This window comes from Dendropsophus ebraccatus, unplaced genomic scaffold, assembly GCF_027789765.1.
Source record: "Dendropsophus ebraccatus isolate aDenEbr1 unplaced genomic scaffold, aDenEbr1.pat pat_scaffold_921_ctg1, whole genome shotgun sequence".
Lineage (NCBI taxonomy): Eukaryota > Metazoa > Chordata > Amphibia > Anura > Hylidae > Dendropsophus > Dendropsophus ebraccatus.
This window is the reverse complement of record NW_027210521.1, coordinates 1-23023: the sequence shown is the minus strand read 5'-3', so window position 1 is coordinate 23023 and position 23023 is coordinate 1. Positions and strand designations below refer to the sequence as shown.

Sequence of the window (23023 nt, the reverse complement as noted above, 5' to 3'; positions counted from 1 at the left end):
GTTTTAAACAATTGGGGTCTGGGTGCAGAGACCCTTGCCAAAAGCAAGGAGATGGCAGGGAGAACTAGCACTCAGCTGAGGGCTTCACTCTACGTGTTCTGGCTAGAGATGAGCAAACCTCGAGCACGCTATGGTTTATCCAACCCCAATAGTGCAGCATTTGATTACCAGTGGCTACAGAAGTTGGATACAGGCCTAAGGCCGCCTGGAAAACATGGATACAGCCATAGGTTATATCCATGTTTTCCAGGACCCGCTAGGGCTGCAGAAGTCCACTTAGACTGATAGTGGAGGTTCCAAGCTGCCTCCTATAATGTCCATATCCCCTAACAGGACCTAAAAATTGGGCTGTTTTTACTTGAAGATTCTTTTAATCTAATATACAAAGGTGTCTTTAGAAACATTTATACTAGGGATAGTCCGAACCTGCCGAGGTTCGGGTTCGTATGAACCTGAACGCTCGGCAGCAGATTCCCGCTGTCTGCCTGCTCCGTGGAGCGGGCGGATACAGCGGGAGGAACGCCTGGAAAACTGGGATACAGCCTAGACCTAGATTCACACGCTGTAACTGTGCGGCTGTATTTTTTATGCGGCTGTAAATGTGCGGGTGAAACTCCGGCCGTGGGAAAAAATAGACATGCGGCTCAAAACATACGGTCATTTACTTGGAAATCTGGTTCAACTAAAAATAACAAATAAAATCTTAAGAAAGTGATGCAAACACCTCTGGATGCATCTGGGAAAGCAGGGAAACAGTTTACATGAATCGCTATTACCGGGGTTTGCGATCCTCTGCACTATAGCCGATGTCTCTCATGGTTAATATATTGAATTAATAAAACACATTTTCTGTCTAATAAAGTCCCTTTTATTGTTCAATAATTAAATGTAAACGATTCCATCATTTTGCAATTAAATATACCGTTAAAATAAATATATATATAAATAAATGTATATTTATATATATATTTATTTTTTGACAGTATATTGAATTGCACAATGATGGATTCGTTAGAATTAAATTATTGAACAAAGAAACTGTATTTATTTAAACGAAAATGTGTTTTCTTAATTAAATATTAATTAGTACAGGAAGCTCTATAAGCCGGTAATTCATATGCCGGCAATAGAGCATTCTGTACTAATCATCACTTAACTTTACTCAAAACATCAAATGTTTCTTCTAATTATGTTGTGACAATAGCATTATTAGAAGAAACATTTAGAATTATATGTGCGCTCAGCTGATTGGCTGTTCGGCTGAGCGCACATATAATGAGCCGGTCCGCAGTACAGTCACTTCATTGTGCTGCGGACCAGCGAAGAGGACACATCGGGGTGAGTATAGAGCTCTCCCCACCCCCTCCCCGGCACTGCACCCCTCCCAGCAAGGAAGGGGGGGTCAGTTAACCCCTTCCTTGCTGGGATGGGTGCAGTCTGACATCAGTCTGGCCCCCCGGGGGTTAAGGGGGATGGAATACATCCTCCCTTAACCCCTTGGGGGTCAGACTGTAAGCAGCGATCTGTAAAGATGCTGCATACTGTAAGGAGCACAACACCGCTCACAATGATGGGTGTTGTGCTCCTGTTTGTGTTTTTTTTGTGTGTTTCTCCCTTTTTGTTTTTCAGATATCGGTATCCTGGGGATTACGTCGGATTCCATGGACTACGTCGATGACCAGCGGTTGTTCTTTGAATTTTTTAAATAAAATGGTCAATGAGGGGTGTGGGGGTGTTTTTATTTGAATAAAATATTTTTTAAACTTGTGTCTTGTCTTTATTTCTTTACTTTTTAGACTTAGTAGTGGAAGCCGTCTAATAGACGGAATCCATTACTAAGTTGGGGCCTAGTGTTAGCCGGTATAAAATGGCTAACACTAACCCCCTATTATTACCCCAGTACCCAATGCCACCAGGGGTACTGGGAAGAGCCGGGTGCCAGTGGTCCCGGAGCGTCAAAATTGGCGCTCCTGGACCGGGCGGCAGCAGGCTGGTAAGATTTAGGCTGGGGAGGGCCTAAACCAATGGCTCTTCCCACCCTGGTGTTACCAGGCTGCTGTCGTTTGGTTTTTAACCCGGCTGGTTATAAAAATAGGGGGGACCCTATGCGTTTTTTTTTTAATTATTTATTTATTTAAAAAAAAAACCGCATAGGGTCCCCCCTATTTTTATAACCAGCCGGGTTAAAAACCAAACGACAGCAGCCTGGTAACACCAGGGTGGGAAGAGCCATTGGTTTAGGCCCTCCCCAGCCTAAATCTTACCAGCCTGCTGCCGCCCGGTCCAGGAGCGCCAATTTTGACGCTCCGGGACCACTGGCACCCGGCTCTTCCCAGTACCCCTGGTGGCATTGGGTACTGGGGTAATAATAGGGGGTTAGTGTTAGCCATTTTATACCGGCTAACACTAGGCCCCAACTTAGTAATGGATTCCGTCTATTAGACGGCTTCCACTACTAAGTCTAAAAAGTAAAGAAATAAAGACAAGACACAAGTTTAAAAAATATTTTATTCAAATAAAAACACCCCCACACCCCTCATTGACCATTTTATTTAAAAAATTCAAAGAACAACCGCTGGTCATCGACGTAGTCCATGGAATCCGACGTAATCCCCAGGATACCGATATCTGAAAAACAAAAAGGGAGAAACACACAAAAAAAACACAAACAGGAGCACAACACCCATCATTGTGAGCGGTGTTGTGCTCCTTACAGTATGCAGCATCTTTACAGATCGCTGCTTACAGTCTGACCCCCAAGGGGTTAAGGGAGGATGTATTCCATCCCCCTTAACCCCCGGGGGGCCAGACTGATGTCAGACTGCACCCATCCCAGCAAGGAAGGGGTTAACTGACCCCCCCTTCCTTGCTGGGAGGGGTGCAGTGCCGGGGAGGGGGTGGGGAGAGCTCTATACTCACCCCGATGTGTCCTCTTCGCTGGTCCGCAGCACAATGAAGTCACTGTACTGCGGACCGGCTTATTATATGTGCGCTCAGCCGAACAGCCAATCAGCTGAGCGCACATATAATTCTAAATGTTTCTTCTAATAATGCTATTGTCACAACATAATTAGAAGAAACATTTGATGTTGTCATTAAAGTAAAGTGATGATTAGTACAGAAAGCTCTATTGCCGGCATATGAATTACCGGCTTATAGAGCTTCCTGTACTAATTAATATTTAATGAATAAAACACATTTTCTTGGAAATAAATTCAGTTTCGTTGGTCAATAATTTAATTCTAACGAATCCATCATTGTGCAATTAAATATACTGTCAAAAAATAAATATATAGATAAATATACATTTATTTATATATCTATTTTTTTTAACAGTATATTTAATTGCAAAATGATGGATTCGTTAGAAATAAATTATTGATCAACGAAAGTGTCTTGATTACAAATAAAATGTGTTTTATTAATTTAATATATTAACTATTAGAGGCATCGGCATTCGGCATCATTGCCGGCTATTTTTGAAGTACTCCGTACGGACCGCCTGTCAATCCTCGGCCGCATGTCCAGCCGCAAATAATGGTCTTGTTCATTTTTTACGGGTCCGTTTACGATAGGGCCGTAGATTCATACATAGTGTGCACTGTGCAGCCGCATATCCTATACTTCCCAGCATACACACGAACCATCAAAAATACCGCCGCACAATTACAGCCGCACATACAGCCGCACTCTTACAACGTGTGAACCGAGCCTAGGGCTGTATCCCAGTTTTCCAGGAGGTCCTCCCGCTGGATCCGCCCGCTCCACGGAGCGGGCAGACAGCGGGAGTCATTACCGAGGGTTCGTACGAACCCGAACCGAACTCTGTTCGGGGCATCCCTAATTTATACACATGGCTGAATGATACTCGCAGCTTGTTTTATCAGGCGATACTTTTCTAAGTCTTTAGGAGTAAGTAAAGGCAGAATTCCCCTGGTGTCTTTTCCCATGTAGACTGTAGATGCATGTATCCTCGTGCCTCGATAGATCTGTGATATCTGTCAAGCACCGTGCATGACTTGTTCCACAAATGTATTGACCTTTTCAACTTGCGGCGGCTCCCCGGCTCCCTTTTATTCATTTAAATCCAGTGGCATAAAAATAATAGTGAGTTAATGGCAGGCCAGTTCTGTGTAAGCGCCTGGTTAAGATGCTTATGCAAAGTGTCAATACTAGCAATTGGCCTAACAGTATGACAACATACTTGCTTGGAAATGGACTAATCTCTTGCTTGGGTTATTCAGAGGTCAGAAAGGGATTTTATGTTTTTTTTTTTTTCTTGCACCCCTATTCAGCTTTCTATGTGTTTTTATAGCGGCTTTTCAGTAGTAATGATGTCCCCAGGCTGGAGAACCATGGTATTTATCCACAGCTACAGATCAGCAGCAAGTGTTCTGACATGCCTAGCAAGTACCCTGCATTGTACAGAAGATACTTACTTATACAGTCCAAAGGAGAGGTCACTGGGGATGAGGATTTGAAGGGGTTGTCTGGAGACTTACTCGCATTTCTATAGATACCCCTACATTCTGCAAAAAAAAAAAAAAAAAATAGCCCATACTCATAGACTCCAATCCCATACAACGTATGTTCTGACAATGCATGGTTCCTGGTCCCATTTTGTTTCTTCCTGCGTCTGATGGCATCATGAACCTATAGGAACTGAATGCTCATCCAAGAAGTCAAAACGCAGTGGGGAATGGAAAGATTCCATGTACACATTTATATATCATGCAAAGAGTCTGAGAGTTTTACTTTTACACCTGTAGAACCATAAGTTTGAGATCATTAAACTCCTGCCTGTTCTTTGGACACAGAACAATGTAGACTTACATTTGGGGGTCCAGTTGCAGAGGCTATCATATAGCATCTAGAAAAAGTAAGTGTCCTATTAATTAGAAATGGACTTTGTCCATGGAACTTGCCTCAGCAACCTGACTGCCCAGGTGGACTTTGTGGTTGGCTGAAGGATAGATATCAGAGGGTTGTTGCTAATGTTGAGTATTCTGAGCAGAGAGAATGGAGGTGTCTGTAGTATGGAAATGATTTAGCTTTATTGGATATGTGGTCAAAACAATGAAAACTGCAGTTCAATGTTTCCCAAGTAAAATAATGCAATTGGAGAGAAGGAATCCTCTATCCGAGTATTTTATCGGCAGTTCTGTGTTAGCAAAGACTTCAGAAGAGAAGGCTTTAGGGGTAATGATTTCTGATAGGAGTCACCAGAACAAGCAGGAGATGGAGAAAGCTAATTGTATGCTGGGCTGTATAGCTAGAGGTATAACCAGTAGGAAGAGGGAGATTGTGATCCCGCTGTATAGAGCTCTAGTGACATCACAGCTGGAATACTGTGTCCAGTTCTGGAGACTTCACCTACAGAACCTCCTACTGTTACGATACATAACTTGTAAAAGTCTTCTGAACAACCCCTAGCTTTCAAGATTTATAAATTTATTTCTAGTAAAACTAGGTGATATCCACCATGTCTGCCGTGACATATCTAACTACAGTTCTACAGCAGTGTCGGGTGCGGGGTGCATTTTTGTATAACTTGGTGACTACCATATCGGCAGCTGTGACGGCGGACACCTCCTGTTATCATTCCCGGAAAACAGAAAAGAAACAAGACTAAGAAGCAGCCGTGTAGAATTTTTAACAACTGGAAGCTGAAGGAACTTTATTTACGGGGGATTTGTTTTTGTTTTTTACATTAGGTAGAACTGCGATACCTTCACAGCAAGACCTTCTCCCGCCTCCTTGGAAGTGATAGAAAACCCAGTACTTATTATAAATGGAATCTCAGATACAGAAATTAAATGGGGTTTAAAATGTACAGACGGCTTTAGCTGCAATCTAGGATAACCAAGATAAAATCTGTCTCCTAGTGAAGCATTAGCCCTTCTTCATTCCTACAGCAAAACAAACAAAGCATTTAGGAGAGAAACTTGTAATGAATTTTAGGCACCGTGGTGACATAACACAATCGTCCTGCCATTAATGGATCGCCCTCAGCTCGTGAGCACCAAGTGCCTAAAGATATCCGCTCAAGTAAGATAGATGGGCCCGGCCAGGTACAGACAGATCACTTTCAGTTTTGAGAATGAAGAGAACAGATTATCCCCCTGTAGAAAGACATCCATTGGCAATTTCACTTCCAGGGGGGTCTGCTGTGTATTGTCGCTGAAGCTTTGGGTGTAGATTTTAACCCTTTCATTATATAGGTGTGCACATAAAGCCAGTGGCGTGGACATGGCTGGGTATCTCATGGTATTGCTATGATGTTATAATCCATAAGGATTCATGGAGGTGCTGAATGTATATCAGCAGCACTACAGCCAGTTGTAACTTTTTACATTAACTTGTATACCTGGACTCACAGTTTAGTGACTGGACATTGTATCCTTAGAATTGCTGTTAAAATCATTATGGAGATTGACCGTGTAGAAAAAATGTCTTCCCAACACCCTGATAAGCCACATTGGTTGTATAGCTGCACTGCTTCTTGTAGGACTTATGATGTAAATGGGTACCACAAGAGAAATCTTAGTACCCACACACATGCAATAGATGACGGCCAACAGCTATCTTCCCCGATCCTCCCCATACACATAGACAATCAGCTCCCCAAGCGTTCATGTTTTCTGAATGGAAAGAGAAGGGGTAAGCCGCTGCCAGATTCCTAGGCTGTTGGCTTATCTATACTAGACCAAACGGATGGGTAATTTTAAACCAAACATGGCTGACCCTTCTGTTCCCCAACATCATCTCTTCCTAGAGAGTCGGTAGGCCCCCATACACATTAGACAACCTTTTTCTAATGTCTGTCAGGGCCTTTAGATTTTTTTCCCTACTTCCCCATATACACAAATGGTCTATACAGCTGTGTGATATAGATGAGCACAACTCAAGCATGCACGGGTCTGTCCAAACCTGAGCATGCAGCATTCAATTAGCGGTTGGTGCAGAATTTGGATGCAGCCCTAGGGAGTCCTAGATAGCATGGATATAGCCTATGGAATGTGGCTGTATCTATGTTACCAGGCAGCCCTAGGTCTTCATCCAGCTTCTTCAGCCACCACTAATCAAATGCCGCACGCTTGAGCATTCTCGAGTTGCGTTTATCTCTATTAAGCATGCATGTATTCTCATGGGATAGGGGGACAGGACACCACCAGAATCTCCCCTAAGAAGAGAAGGATCCGACATGTTGAAGTCCAACTGCTTGATCTTACTACCCCCAGCATCATCTGTCAGTGTAAAGTAATGCGGCCCCAATACAGATTGGATGACAGTAGTCTTCGCCAAAACTTTGTACTATATAGATTTGCCTATTAATAGAATTGAAGGGAATAGACATTGTTGGTATACTCACATAGTTTACGCTGCTGAGCAGCTGGATGTGGGCGGGACTGCAGTGTGATTGACAGCTCTGCACGGTTACACCACAGTCTTGTGTTGAGAGATGAATGTACACGGTCGAAATATCGTCACATGCTGGAGGAAGGATTAAAAAAGACATATCCGATGGAGGTTTCCCTTGGATACTAGAAAACAGCCTCTGAAGCAGCCCCTCGGGTGACTAAACGCTGCTGACTCAGCACACAGCGTCGAGATTTAGTACAAAGAAAAAAAAAATAGAGGAGTTGATAATAGAAACTAATCATTTTCCAAATGGCCTTAGGGTCCTCTGTTGGGGGTGCTATAGCTATTGACTGCAAGAATAGCACAGCATGCTGCTCTATATGTGCCGTCAGGACCCGACAGGACCCCATTATATATGTGTAGATGGCGAGGATAGCTATCATAGCAGCCACCCTTCTGGATCTTATAGGGCAGAGGCCCTGACACCAGTGTGAAGAGACCCTTCATAATCCCCAATGATCAGTTTTTTTTACCAAATTAATTTTTTGTACCATTTAAGTTAGTGGGTCATTTTTATTCTGTGTTTCTTGATCACTTATGCAGAAAAAATAACCATACAGTGAGCCGGGTCGTATGTATAACAGGAATGTCAATGATTACATGTGCTTTAGGGATACAGACGGCTCTCCCTGCCCCTGATCACCCTTTCCTATAAGGCACGGCTGTGGTTTTTGTTCTGTTTGTGCAGCAACTTTAGAGCCGTCAGTATGAGTAAAGATTTCAGGAAATAATAAAATTGTTCGGTTTGATTGACAGTGAAAGACAGCTAACTGTTTTATGGAGAAAGCTAACATATGCCAGAGGGGGGTCCATTGTGTAAATGGAAGGATTGATCACATAGTCACAGCGGGAGCCTGTGCATTCAGGCCAAGCTCTCTTTCTATAGCGGACCCTGTAGAGGTGAAGAGAGCAGATGCACCCCTCACCCTTCAGCCATAGACCGCTTACTGAATGCCTCAATGTACTTCAATGAGACCCGTCTCCAGCGCGCCCCCAGAGTTAAATATTACTTCCTGCACTGTCTGATATACACAGGGAAAGGCATGCGAGCCATTCTGCTAACAGTCTCTTAAATTAGATGGGTATTAGAGTTTACATTAAGGTCACTATATAACCAAAAACCAGGCGGCCACCATTTCATCCAGTGGCCGAAAGTCTATAAATCTCCGTTTTATGGCTTTCTTGACCTTGTGACTCCTTCCTGATTTTTTTCTTTTATTTCACGGATACAACCGATATATTAGAAGATGTCAATTCCTTTAACGCCACAGTAGGACTAACATACAGCTTGGCTCCTTGAAAGATCCTGGTCAACCAGAGATGATGTTACCTATATTTCACATCTACCATAGTCCATACAGCTCGCCAAAGAGGGCCAAGCGGCAGCTCCATAGAGAATTCATGGAGGGGTTTGGAGCATGTCAACCCTTTCAAAACAAAGGAATTGGGTTCCATTGTGGAGATCATGGGGGGTCAGTAGTAGGACCCCCAATAAATTCACCCCTATCCCCTATGGCATGGTGAATTTAGGCAGGAACACGCCTTTCAAAACTAGCCAACAGTGAAGAAGAAGGCGTTAAAAGATGGTAGAATCAAGGTGCTTGTACACATTCATTAGCTATTGCCTAAAAGTTTACTAATCCAACAGCCTTCTCCCTCTTTATAGAGGCGAGTCCCCTCTGTAGGACACAACTAGAGCGTCTCTCCTTCTGGAGGACCTGGGACATCAGTGCATTACACTGTTTTAATTAAAATCAATTGGCTGCCTGTGTAATTCTTTATTTCCCCAGTGGGGGCGCTACAGGGAAATTGAAAATTAGTTTTTAGATTCACCACAGATTACAACTGATCTCTCTGGATCTTAGAAATAATCAGATGATCATCTTGTTATCAGGGGACCCTAAATGGATTGTGCAAAGTGGACAACCAATACGATCACATGTATTAGTGAATAACATATTGGATGATTGTATAAGAATGAGTATAGGAGATCCCAGGAAGCTATAGCGGGGTCAGTAAAGTTTACAAGCGTAGAACTTGCGTGCTGCAAACAATTATAAACTGGATAGGAAGTGGGTTTGAAATGGCTTAAAGGGATTATGGGTTTAAAGCTGAATAAATGGTTCGCTGTTTCAGTTTAGACACATTAGCTTTTAAAAGATTACTCGAGTATTGACCAACAACCTCTGAAGCAGATCTTAAAATAATGATCTGTGCTCTGGGGGTATCGTTTTAGTTGTGTTTGGGAAGGAGGTATTCCCTGGAGTTGGGAGTCTTCTTCTGAGCCGGGGATTCCCCGCTGAGGATAATCTAGTAGGGGAAGTATAATGCACTTAATTATAGCTAGGGAAAGAATCTGCTTTAAATTAGCCTGGAATTCCACATACCCCACCCTGTCACTAACAATACCAGAGGAAGCGGAAGTCTTACACACCACTATCTCTGCTGGACCTCTTACCTTGTGTTTAGTCATTAAAGTGATCCTACCTTGGTGGATGATGATGATGATGATCTTTGTCTTTTAGCTCCTAGACCTGTTCATGATTTGGGATTGGTCTACGTATCTCGCTGATTATGGTCAATCCAACTCCAAGTACCTAAGAGTGAACCCGAACACCGCTCTCATTCTTCTCGAGAAGTAAGTATCATGACTTATTCCAAACGCTCTTCTACAGAGGTCCTGAATATTTTCATTTTATGGGGAAGATCCTTTCCCAGTCCTTGCCCTAGGTGACAAAATGGAAAAAGCTATAGGCATGTCTATGCTACCCCTGTATCTGGTGACTGGACTGTATGTTGTAGGACGATGGAAATCTACCATAATGACTAATGGGAAGTCATTAACTGATTATGTTAGACCCCTTGGGTTGTAGTCACCAGCTGTTTATGTTAGACCCCTTGGGTTGTTGTCACCAGCTGATTATGTTAGACCCCTTGGGTTGTAGTCACCAGCTGATTATGTTAGACCCCTTGGGTTGTAGTCACCAGCTGATTATGTTAGACCCCTTGGGTTGTAGTCACCAGCTGATTATGTTAGACCCCTTGGGTTGTAGTCACCAGCTGATTATGTTAGACCCCTTGGGTTGTAGTCACCAGCTGATTATGTTAGACCCCTTGGGTTGTAGTCACCAGCTGATTATGTTAGACCCCTTGGGTTGTAGTCACCAGCTGATTATGTTAGACCCCTTGGGTTGTAGTCACCAGCTGATTATGTTAGACCTTGGGTTGTAGTAATTTTATCTGTCATATAGTCATTTGATCTATCTAACAAGTGATCATGATTTCATCTATTTGGTGATCAGTAGAGATGAGCGAATCTCAGGCACGCTTGGGTCCATCTGAAACTGATCATGGGGCATTTGATTACCGGAAAATGTTGGATGCAGCTCTAAGGAGTCCTGGAAAACATGGATCAAATGCTGCATGCTCTAGTTCAGACGGAACCAGGTGTGCTTGAGGTTTGCTCATCTCTAGTGATCAACCATCATGTGATCTAACAATCAGTAGGTCATTTGATCTATTTAGTGATAGATCATTCAATCCATCTAAATCAGGGATGGGGAACCTTTGGCCCTCCAGTTTGTTGCAAAACTACAATTCGCATTATGATTGGACAGCCAAAGCAAAGCTTTGGCTGTCCAGGCATGATGGGAATTGTGGTTTTGCAACAAGCTGGAGGGCTGAAGATTCCCTATCCCTGATCTAGAAGTTGATCGATCATTCGATCTGTTTATTGATTAGTCTAATAGAAGTGAGTGATCTATTAGAAGAGGATTGTCAAACTCGCATCCCTCCAGCTGTTGCAAAACTACAATTTCCATCATACCTGGACAACTAAAGCCTTAGCTTTGGCTATTCGGGCATAGTGAAAATTGTAGTTTTGCAACAACCAGAGGACCGTGAGTTTGACAGCTGTGTATTAGAACTATGTCCAAATCTTGCTTCCCGATAATAAATATAGACTTGCCTATACCTCCTAAGCTTCTGTGGTGCAGGCGGTCATGTTGTGTCATTGTTGTAGATTACAGGCTGTCACTTTCCTCTTCCTCTCCCCAGGATGAAAGACATGAACAAGAAGAATAATATCTTCGCTCAGTTCAGGAAAAACGACCGGGACAGACAGAAGTTAATAGACACGGTAGTGAAGCAGCTTAGAAGTCTGGTGAATGGGATGTCCCAGCACTCCTAGTGGTGGCCATACTACAAAGTGTACAGAAGCCTATAATCAGGACATTGCCTTCCTGCAGAATAAAGCGCGCGCCTCACACGGCCCATGGGACAGGACTAAAAAAATGTTTTATGGTTGCTTTTTGTAACTATAGGGTTTTTATATATCGCACACAATTGGCGTCAGGAGCAGAACCAGTTATTGGAGTGTACAGCAGATGAATGGACTATAAATATTGTATTTTACTTATTGCTGCTAAAGCCTGCCACTTTTTCTGATTTTAGGGCATTTTAAGCTGGGTTTTGTATGTTGTGTGAAGTCATTGAGATAAGTGAGTCAGTTATTGAGATGAAGGGTCTGCATGCGATCACATGACCCTGCGGACCCCGATCATTGCCTGCTGAATGGACATGTCTTCCTATGTGAGTGTATGAGCAGCCACTTTTACTATAGATTTGGTTCTCAGGGGTTGTGATTTTGAACTATACTTTGTAAATATTTGCTTTTAATCTCCTTCGGGAATAAAAGGAATGTTAAGAAAAATCCGGAGTACTGTGGTTTTATTACCAACAATAGTGGCGGTTTTATATCCGAATGAGATAATATTTTGGGAAACAGTTATAAAGTGCCAATGGGTAGTCACTGGGGGTGATGCAAGGGGGGGGGGGGGGGGGGGGGTAACAGGTGACAATGGGAAAATACTGGGGGGGGGGGGAACACAAGTGACCAAAGTAACCATATTCTACTTGGCTACTAGAGGTGGTCATGGTGAAGTGGCACCCATGTGATGATTTACATTGAGGCCCTATGGCTACTTTACTTCTGCCATACATTTCATACAACTGTCTCTGGCAGTGGCCCTTGGGGCAAACCTTCCCAAACATTTGCTATTGGGGAAAAGTCCTCCATACACATTCGAGAATTGGCCAATCCTGCCAAAATCTGCAGGTCTTGCCGGCTTAAGTATGCAAAACACCTTCCATGTTTTTTTTGTTCTTTTTGGTTTGTCCTTATTGTGAGGGCCCAGTCACACTACAGAATCCGCACGGATAACCTCCAGCAGATTCCGTGCACGCTCCTGTTTGAACATCTGGCTGTCCCATAGGCTCCATTCTATGGTCATGCAGATTCTTGTGGTCCGCCCAAAGAACTGACACATCAATTCTTTTTTGGGCAGACGACAGAATCTGCCTGAATAGAATTGGAGCCTATAGGACGGGCAGATATGTAAGCAGGGGGGCGAGCGCACAGAATTAGCCGGAGTTTATTTGCACGGATTCCGTAGTGTGACCAGGCCCTAAGAAAAAAGGTCAGTGTTCCCTATAATAACGAATAAAAGCAGGACATTTTTTGATGAAACCTTAATCCCAGACAATCGTAATTGTAACTGGAAAATGGCTAAAGGGAATGGGGATGGGGGGGGGGGAATGGCTAAAGGGAGCCAAAAAATAGCAGTAGTGTCCAGTATTCCTTAACAGTTGCACCCTCAGATACCCCAAACTTCAGACATCTTACAACACAAATGATAGATCTCTTCCATTGTGTTGCATTCTTCTCATCATTGCTAGAGATGAGCGAATCTTGAGCATGCGCTGGCTCATCCAAACTTGATCGTGCATCATTTCCAGTGGCAGCAAGAGTTGGATGCAGCCCTAAAGTCCCTATTCCACGGGGCGACTATGAGGAGCAAGCGAGAGCTGTTAACGCTCATTTGGTCCTCGTTCCCTGTTCCCTGTCGCCGCTACTCCACGCGGTGGCAGCGAGCAGGTGAGTGCGGGAGGGGCTGTGTTGAGCTGCGGGGGGGCTGCCCAGCTGATCGCTAGATCGTTTGGGCAGCCCATAGAGGACAGTGGCGGTCTGCTGCCCAAGCTCCTATTCCACGGAGCAACGGCTGCAGATTGCTGCTATCCCAGTCGTTTGTTTTTCATCATGCTTGAAAGACAAATGACATGAACGATGTCGGCTTATCGTTGCCTTCTATTCCACTGGACAATTATTGGCCATAACGGACGATAATCGTTCTTCCATTGGGCTGCATCCAACTTCCTCAGCCACCAGTAATCAGATACTGCACGCTCAAGTTTGGATGAGCCAGCGCATGCTTAAGATTCACTCATCTCTGATCACTACTGATTGCACACACACACATATATATATATATTTTCCATATGGTAATGTAATATATGCAACTTACAAACAGAACTATTTAATCAGTTTAATCACTTGTCCTATTAGGGAATTATATATATATATATATATATATATATATATATATATATATATATATATATATATGTGTGTGTGTATATATATATATATATATATATATATATATGGGATACAATATGAGCAATGTCTATTAATAAAGGGAACAATATTACACATAAAAAGCCTTCTTGCTATAGCTGATGTCTTTCGACATACGTTCTTTTACAACCAGTAACATCACAATAATGGTAGACACAAAGGCATCTATAAAACTGGTGTAAACACAGTTTGATTAATCCAGGCCATAGTCTATAGTTTGCCATACAACAAGAGTGTACATGTAAAGTCTTTACCTTCTACTAAGCCAAACCGAAATCACGTAGGACCCTAGTGTAATATGGACACTAAACTGCAGCTGTACTACACCCATCCAGAATGTGGCCGTTAAGCTGGAGGGAAAATTTATTTTAATTAGAGATGAGCGAACCGGGTTTGGGTTCGAGTCCATCCGAACCCGAACGTTCGGTATTTGATTAGCTGGGGCTGCTGAACTTGGATAAAGCTCTAAGGTTGTCTGGAAAACATGGATACAGCCAATGACTATAGCCATGATTTCCACATAGCCTTATGGTACTTTTACACGGGACGATTGATCGTTCGTTTTTGCGCGATAACGGTCAAATGCGAACGATAATCGTACGTGTAAACGCAGCGAACGATCAAACGACAAGCAAAAATACGTTCATTTCAAATCATCGTTGATCGTTCGCAAAAAATTCGCAGATTGTTTAGTGTAAACATTCTTTCAACGATTTCCCCTATGTGTGAGATAGGCTTAAACAATCGCAAAACGATCGCATAGCGAATTTTCCGTACGATGTATCGTTCCGTCTAAATGCTGATCGTTATAAGAAAACCATCGTTCATTCAAAATCATTAATCGTGCGATCGGGCGAATTATCGCACTGTGTAAAAGTACCATTAGGGCTTCATCCAACTTCAGCAGCCACCGCTAATCAAATGCTGAAAGTTCGGGTTTGGATGGACTCGAGCATGCTCAAGGTTCGCTCATCTCTAATTTTAATGTGACGGCTAGAGATAAGCGCGACTCAAGCATGTTCGGGTCTGTCCAAACCTGAGCATGCGGAATTTGATTAGCGGTGGCTGAAGAAGTTGGATGCATCCCGAGGGAGCGTGCTCAAGTTGTGTTCATCTCTAGTGATGACAATTTAGATGATTGGCCGTCCTTACATGGGGTAACATATTTAGATTTAAACAGGACCTGTAGCCTTTGCTGGCCTGTTTTATGAAATGCTTGTATTCTTGGTTAAAGGGAACAATTGAGCTGATATGGTTCCATGAACCACTGTATACAGCTCCTGCGTGCCGCCGCTGCAGCAGTCGCTGTATAACCGAAAAGAAGCAGTTTAATCCCCCGCGCGCGTGACAGGCAGCGGCAGGGAAGAGGTCATCTAGGCGGCTCCCCACCCACAGCGGTTCTGGAACATTTTCTTATAGCTTTGTGATGTGCCCTTCCTCTGTTATTCTTACTAGACATATATGACTAAATGGCCAACTGGGTGTTACTAGTTGGGGGCGTGGCCCTACATTGTCTGACACTGTCAGCTCTGATTGGATTGTGCCAGCCAGTGTAGAGGCACGCCCCCCACTAGTAGGGGTAGAACCACAATGCATTTTTGCAGTCTAACATATCCGTTTAATGGGGGGAAAAAACGAACGCATTTGTTTGGATCAGTTTTTCCATTGACTTCCATTATAACAACAACAATAAAAAAGGATCAAAGTGGATTCGTTTTTTTTTTCTTTTAGTTTTTAGTGGTCGACAACGTTTTTGTGTACATTAAAAAATAACCATTTAAAAAACGGATCAGATAAACAGACTGGAAAAAGTGCAGTGTGAACCTACCCTAACACCCAGTTGGTTATTTAGTCAAAGCTAGGAATAAAGCTATCCCAGAATTATTTTATTGGGAATAGAAGTATTTACTATTCATGTTAGGGAGATGACAGGTTCTCTTTAAGTCTATGGCTTCGTTAAAGGAGAAGTCCGGTGAACATTTTTATTAAAGTATTGTATGGCCCCCCTAAAGTCATACAAATCACCAATATACACTTATTATGGGAAATGCTTATAAAGTGCTTTTTTCCCTGCACTTACTAATGCATCATGGCTTCACTTCCTGGATAACATGGTGATGTCACTTCCTGGATAACATGGTGATGTCACTTCCTGGATAAAATGGTGATGTCACTTCCTGGATAACATGGTGATGTCACGACCCGACTCCCAGAGCTGTGCGGGCTGTTGCCGCTGTAGAGGATGATGGCAGGTACTGGAGGGACACTGAGCATCCCTCTGCCATCATCCTCTCCAGCAGCCACAGCCCGCACAGCTCTGGGAGTCGGGTCATGACATCACCTTTAAGCAAATCATTTGGTAAATTTATTAGTACTGATGCATAAAGCCTAAAAAGGCATAACAAAACATTCAGAAGTGTAACCAGTAGTTTGGGCTCCATCTCCTGGTGCAAAATGTGCTACAAATCTGCTAAATATTACTTCATCATTTTGCCCTACAAGCTCACAGGACCATCATTGGTGTTGCTGGGACTTGCAGTTCCACACAGCTGCGGTAAGTGTGCTGCCCCTGCTCAGTTATTGGGATATGATGCCCCCATCCCTGGGGTAAGTGTGCTCCCCTGCTCAGTTATTGGGATATGATGCCCCCATCCCTGGGGTAAGTGTGCTGCCCCTGCTCAGTTATTGGGATATGATGCCCCCATCCCTGGGGTAAGTGTCATGCCCCTGCTCAGTTATTGGGATATGATGCCCCCATCCCTGGGGTAAGTGTCATGCCCCTGCTCAGTTATTGGGATATGATGCCCCCATCCCCTGTGTAAGTGTGCTGCCCCTGCTCAGTTATTGGGATATGATGCCCCCATCCCTGGGGTAAGTGTGCTGCCCCTGCTCAGTTATTGGGATATGATGCCCCCATCCCTGGGGTAAGTGTGCTGCCCCTGCTCAGTTATTGGGATATGATGCCCCCATCCCTGGGGTAAGTGTGCTGATCCTGCTCAGTTATTGGGATATGATGCCCCCATCCCCTGTGTAAGTGTGCTGCCCCTGCTCAGTTATTGGGATATGATGCCCCCATCCCTGGGGTAAGTGTGCTGATCCTGCTCAGTTATTGGGATATGATGCCCCCATCCCCTGTGTAAGTGTGCTGCCCCTGCTCAGTTATTGGGATATGATGCCCCCATCCCTGGGGTAAGTGTGCTGCCCCTGCTCAGTTATTGGGATATGATGCCCCCATCCCTGGGGTAAGTGTGCTGCCCCTGCTCAGTTATTGGGATATGATGCCCCCATCCCTGGGGTAAGTGTGCTGCCCCTGCTCAGTTATTGGGATATGATGCCCCCATCCCCTTTGTTCTCCAGGAAATCCCCTCCAATCACACATATTGGCTTTGGTGGGTTTCCAGCTCGCTCCTGGCAGATGTGGGAGTGCAGCTCCTGGGCCATGGGCGGCCTCACTACTGCTCGGCTTTTATTACAGTTTGGGATCTGGGGAATTGGCCTTCATGGGAGATCTCCACCCGAGGACATAAATTACCGCCGAGATTTATACTGATGGCGCTGGGAATTATTACCGGGTGTATTTCATGTGTGCACGGCCACCGAGAATGCTGGGAGGACAGGGCGATCGATCCAGCTCACAAGCCCCGATCTCCGGCTCCTGCAGCCCGACCACTGCCTCCTGCTTACCGGGGACTGTTAACCCTTCTCCCGACCACTGCCTCCTGCTCACCGGGGACTGTTAACCCTTCTCCCGACCACTGCCTCCTGCTTCCCGGGGACTGTTAACCCTACTCCCGACCACTGCCCCGCGCGGCCGCATCCAATTCTGTTGCCGTTACACGGACGGTTTTTACTAATAAATATGAAATTTATCTGCGGATCCGAATAACGGCTGCGGAAGCCTGTCAGTGTATGTGGGCTACTACCCGGGCAGCCACATAGCCGTGCCCCAACTCCATCATAAGGAAGGATAGATAGATAGATAGATAGATAGATAGATAGATAGATAGATAGATAGATAGATAGATAGATAGATAGATAGATAGATAGATAGATAGATAGATAGATAGATAGATAGATAGATAGATAGATAGATAGATAGATAGATAGATAGATAGATAGATAGATAGATAGGAGATAGATAGATAGATAGATAGATAGATAGATAGATAGATAGGAGATAGATATGAGATAGATAGATAGGAGATAGATAGATAGATAGATAGATAGGAGATAGATAGGAGATAGATAGATAGATAGATAGATAGATAGATAGATAGATAGGAGATAGATAGGAGATAGATAGGAGATAGATATTAGATAGATAGATAGATAGATATATAGATAGATAGGAGATAGATAGGAGATAGATAGATAGATAGATAGATAGATAGGAGATAGATAGATAGATAGATAGATAGATAGATAGGAGATAGATAGATATTAGATAGATAGATAGATAGATAGATAGATAGATAGATAGATAAGAGAGTGATCACGATAGATAGATAGATAGATAGATAGATAGATAGATAGATAGATAGATAGATAGATAGATAGATGGCAGACCATAACAATGTAGGATTTGACAGTATTCGTCCAGGTAAGTAAGCATTCCCATTGTTACAGACGTATCCAACACACAGCTGACAAACAACGAGCTGCCCCAGTGGGGTATATAGCATGTATCCAGCTCTCTATAATCTCAGCCTCCACCAGCTCATTGTGCAGACAGACCCCAGGCTGGCCAGTCTATCCCTAGGTGCTGGGCTTGTCCTTTATGGTGCTAAGTAAATGGCTTTATTCCTCCTTAATAGCCCCATTTTATAACTCATTGATCACCAGCTCCCTCTACAACAGGTGTTTCCAGTACAGCCAGCACCATGGAGCTCCCAGCCCAGTAGAACAAGCCCCAGTTTATATGACACCTGGGCACAGTATAGCAGCTAGGTTTATTATATACAGTCCTCCTTTATCTGGGATGAGGTGTGAGCACTAATCGAGTTCAATAGAAAGACTAGGAAGCTATCAGTCATCTTTCTACTCCAACAGCCTAAAAGTGAAATGCTAGGTAGGTGCTGTTATCTAGAATAAACAGTGGCTGATAACCTGCCCTGTGTCCCTGTCCCCAGGAGATGAATGGCTTGGTTTACCAGAAATATCCTCCATTTGTATCTCATTATGATAGTGTAGAACAGGAGCTGGTACCCTGGTGGCTCCTCAGTGTCCACACAGTTGTCTATGGCCAAGTCCTACACATTGCTTCACTCCATATCCTCAAGTGCCCAATCCTAGCAAGGTTCCCAGCTACTTACATATGCAGGGAGGCACTTCAGCCCCTGAAGGTGGAACATATTATAAGCCAATATGTATATAAATCTAGCTAGGAGGCAGGCTCAGCTCTGTCCTAAGGAGTAATAGACTAGACCCCCTTCAAGACATCAATTACTTCCTCCACTACTCCTGCTGCTGCTTCTGCTGCTGTTACTGCTGCTGCACAGACCTGCTGGTGAGTAGTTCCCATCTCCTGGACAAGAAGCTTTCTAGCTTTTCTCTAACACCTGTTAGCAAAGTTTTATGAAGTGTCTTCTCCATTTTTCTTCTTCTTGGATAATAAGGAAGCAGCAGGGTGGATATTAAGGTGGAAATTGCACTATAGATGTGTAGCCTGCAGCTATGCCCCTTCTTATCTTTCAGAAATAAATCTTCTTGGTTTAAGCTTTTTTTGGGATGGGGAAGAAGGAAGGAGGGGGGGGGGGGGCCTAAATATATCACCTTCCATAGCATGCCAAATATATAATAAAAAAGGTGAAAGCTGCAATTTTAGCCTTATAATCAGCATAGCTGGGTCTCCAGTGCTCACTATTTATTCCTTTCAAGACTAAGAATAACTCCTTAAAAGAAGGGGGGGGATCTTAAATCACCTAGAGAACATCTTTTTTTATGTTTTGTTTGTTGTTTTAGGGTGTTTTTTTTTTTTTTTTAGAATGAACAGATGAGGTTTTTCTTGGTGTTTACTGAGTTGTTTCTTCTCTTGCATTCAGGAGCTGAGGAGATCTTCATGGATTAAATCAAAGTGTTAAACATCTCAGAGGAAAAAAAAAAGTAACACGCCTCCCCCAGTGTCAATTCCAGCATTGTGAGTGAGGGAGCTGAGGCTGGGGCTCTCCAGGGCTTGGTAGTCACTGTACACAAGGAGGTGACACTAATTCTATTAGAAGCAAGAACCAAGCTGAAGCCTCCTACTACCTCCTGGAGACAGCAGAGATGTTCCTCACCACAGACCTCAATTACATGTCATTCCTGGAGGCAGCTGCTACATCAGTCCTGTCTCTGGTCTTACTCCTGGCTGTATCTCATCAGCTATGGTCCCTGAGATGGCACAGTACTAGAGACAGGAGCAGCACTTTACCCCTACCCAAGGGCTCTATGGGATGGCCATTTTTTGGAGAAACTCTTCACTGGCTTGTACAGGTAAGACTACAACTTTGCATTTTCTACTACTGATCCCATGATTAAGGAAATATATTGAGAGTTGTATTGATAGAATGGATACAATGTTGCTCTAAGAAGTGTAGAACCACAAGTACCAGAATTACAACAATGGACTCTTTTACAGTTGAATTTAGTAGTAGATTCTCTCTGCCATCATTTACAGTCTAGCGGCTCAGAAGCTGGGGCAAAACTACAACTCCCATTATGCCTGGACGTCCAATCCTGATGGGAGTTGTAGTTTTGTTAGGGAATACTGATCATCTTATATTAACAAACTCTCTTCTTTTTTAGCAATTGCATTGACACAAGTTCTTCCTGTAGGAGAGCTACAACTTGCTTCTCCACTTCCAGTGAATAGGTTTATACTACTACAACCAGTCATGCCTATATGTTCATTTCAGCCTTGTAGAACCACAAGTACCAGGAGAGCTTTTCTAGTTTGCACTTTCATTAAATGTATGCCTTTTTTTACAGCTAGTGAACACATGGCTTTACACTTCCATAACTTGTCATTTCTATCTAGTCAATGTTCTGTAATCTGTATCGCTCCAACTATTGCAAAATTACAATTCCCGTCATGTATAATGGGGTTTGTAGTTCTGCACCAGTTTTGGTATAATGGGAGTTGTAGTTTTGCTATGGTTGGAAAGGCGCAGGCTACGGAACACTGTGTAACTTTTTAGCAATTGCAGAAGCACAAGTTGTTCCCAGCTGCTGGATAGCTGCAGACTGGCACTGAGATTTCTTTGACTATAATTGCTAAGATATCCATATTATACATTACTGTTCTTTTCTATAACCACAAGTAACATAATGACCTTTGCTTTGTTATAATTCAATGGTAACATGATAAAAATAAGGCTTTTTCTTAGGCGAATGATAGGAGTTGTAGTTCCTAAAATCCATTTATGTTTTTCTATAACAAATGTAAATATATCTTTTTTTTTTTTTTTTACATCCATATAGATATTATTAAGGTATCCTAAGGTTTTAAGATCTGATTTGTAAGAGTTTCTAGCTAGAACTTGGTATTCTCTTTGCTGATCATCACTTATTGTGGCCACTTCAGGGCTCAAACTTTCACAGTTCCAGAAGGGAAAAGTATGGGAACATATTTAAAACTCATCTGCTGGGGAAGCCATTGATCCGTGTGACCGGAGCAGAGAATGTTCGCAAGATCTTGTTAGGAGAACACCACCTGGTTAGTACGCAGTGGCCACAGAGCACCCAGATCATCCTGGGCTCCAATACCTTGGTCAACACCATTGGAGAACTCCATAGACACAAGAGAAAAGTGAGTGCCAACCGAGTTCCATCATTGTTACACCAGTTTGTATATAATTCCTGTCTGATCTAATGTAATGTGTAATGTTCTATAGTCATGCACTGGTTTCTTCACCTTCATCTATTGAATTCATTACAATAGATAATTGATCAGTATATATATATATATATATATATATATATATATATATATATATATTATGGCAACCATATGCCAAACTTAAGAAAAATTTGAATGGACTTTGTAAAGTGTAGGACAGATCTTGGTTTTTGTAAAATAATTTTAATGCATTGATCATTTTATAAAAAATTTGCACTTTTCTATATTGATATGGATGTTCTTTCATGGTTACCATCTTTGCTTTTAGATCATGGCAAGGTGTTCAGCCACCCGGCCCTGGAGAGCTACATCCCTCGTATCCAGGAGGCTGTGAGCTGGGAGCTACATGGCTGGTGCAGGGAGCCCGGCTCCATCTCCATGTTTCCTTCTGCCAAAGCTCTAACCTTCCGGATTGCTGCTCGCATCTTGCTGGGACTTAGCGTGGGGGAGAAGCAGTTTAAGGAGCTGGCCCGAGTCTTTGAGCAACTGGTGGAGAATCTTTTCTCTCTCCCACTGGATATCCCTTTCAGTGGTCTCCGCAAGGTATGAACCACTTATCACATCCCCATCTAAACCATGCTTGTTATTCCTCACCTCTTTGCAAGGTCCTAATTTGTGTCTTGTTTCTATACACTGCATCTATTCTACTACTCACTTACAGCCATCCTCTTCTGCAAAGGGTATCCCCCTTCATAGGCGACATAGAAAGTAAGAGGGAATAGATATGCAATGAAGGTGAGGTGTATATGACTTCCAGCTACTGAGGACTGCTGCCTCTCAACATGTGCTGCAATAAATGTCACCTCGCCACAAGCCAGTGATGCCCCATGAATGGACCATACATAATGACCGGCACACTATATTGTACAGAAATAATTTATGGACATAAACAGCCCGGATCAAGGTCTATAAATCATATGCTGAATGGGACAGGCCGTGTGCCCCATAGTAATTCGAGTGTCCGGAATAGGCTGTTCTAGTGCTGTTGTACAGCTGCTCATTTAGTGAACAGGCATGCTGTGTAATTGTTCAGTAGGATCAGCGGTGAGGGAGAGAACACAGAAGAGGGAAAACATTGTCTTGCAGCGATCTGTCCAGCTGAGTGTAAGACAATGCGCAGCTCCGGGGACTCCTCCGAGCAGACTAATGACTCCCTCCTAACTCTGACCCATTCTGGGATGTTTACAGGACTCGCAGAAGTAGCAATATTTCCTGAATCCAATAAACAAGTCGTAGTCACCTCATTAGAT

General features: G+C 43.3%; 2 protein-coding genes and 1 long non-coding RNA gene across 3 annotated transcripts in view; 2 read left to right on the top strand and 1 right to left on the bottom strand.

Moving 5' to 3' along the window:
• Window positions 1-12099, top strand: part of LOC138781072 (exocyst complex component 6-like) — a 48283-nt gene extending 36184 nt beyond the window's left edge. Inside the window, exons 3-4 of the mRNA XM_069956760.1 lie at window positions 9948-10060; window positions 11479-12099. Coding sequence (XP_069812861.1) covers window positions 9948-10060; window positions 11479-11611 — 246 coding nt within the window. The 3' untranslated portion in view covers window positions 11612-12099. The remainder of the gene's footprint in view (window positions 1-9947; window positions 10061-11478) is intronic.
• Window positions 1-17677, bottom strand: part of LOC138781073 (uncharacterized) — a 28466-nt gene extending 10789 nt beyond the window's left edge. Inside the window, exons 1-2 of the long non-coding RNA XR_011361387.1 lie at window positions 17467-17677; window positions 9910-10148 (exon numbers count right to left, since the gene is read on the bottom strand). This is a non-coding gene — a long non-coding RNA (uncharacterized lncRNA). The remainder of the gene's footprint in view (window positions 1-9909; window positions 10149-17466) is intronic.
• Window positions 17678-18020: 343 nt separating this feature from the next.
• Window positions 18021-22316, top strand: LOC138781074 (cytochrome P450 26C1-like; the record flags this gene model as incomplete). The annotated part of the gene is made up of 4 exons (XM_069956761.1): window positions 18021-19403; window positions 19939-20368; window positions 21459-21687; window positions 22042-22316. Coding segments are annotated over exons 2-4 (711 nt in total), but the record flags the coding sequence as incomplete, so codon positions are not given.
• Between the last annotated feature and the right edge of the window lie 707 nt (window positions 22317-23023).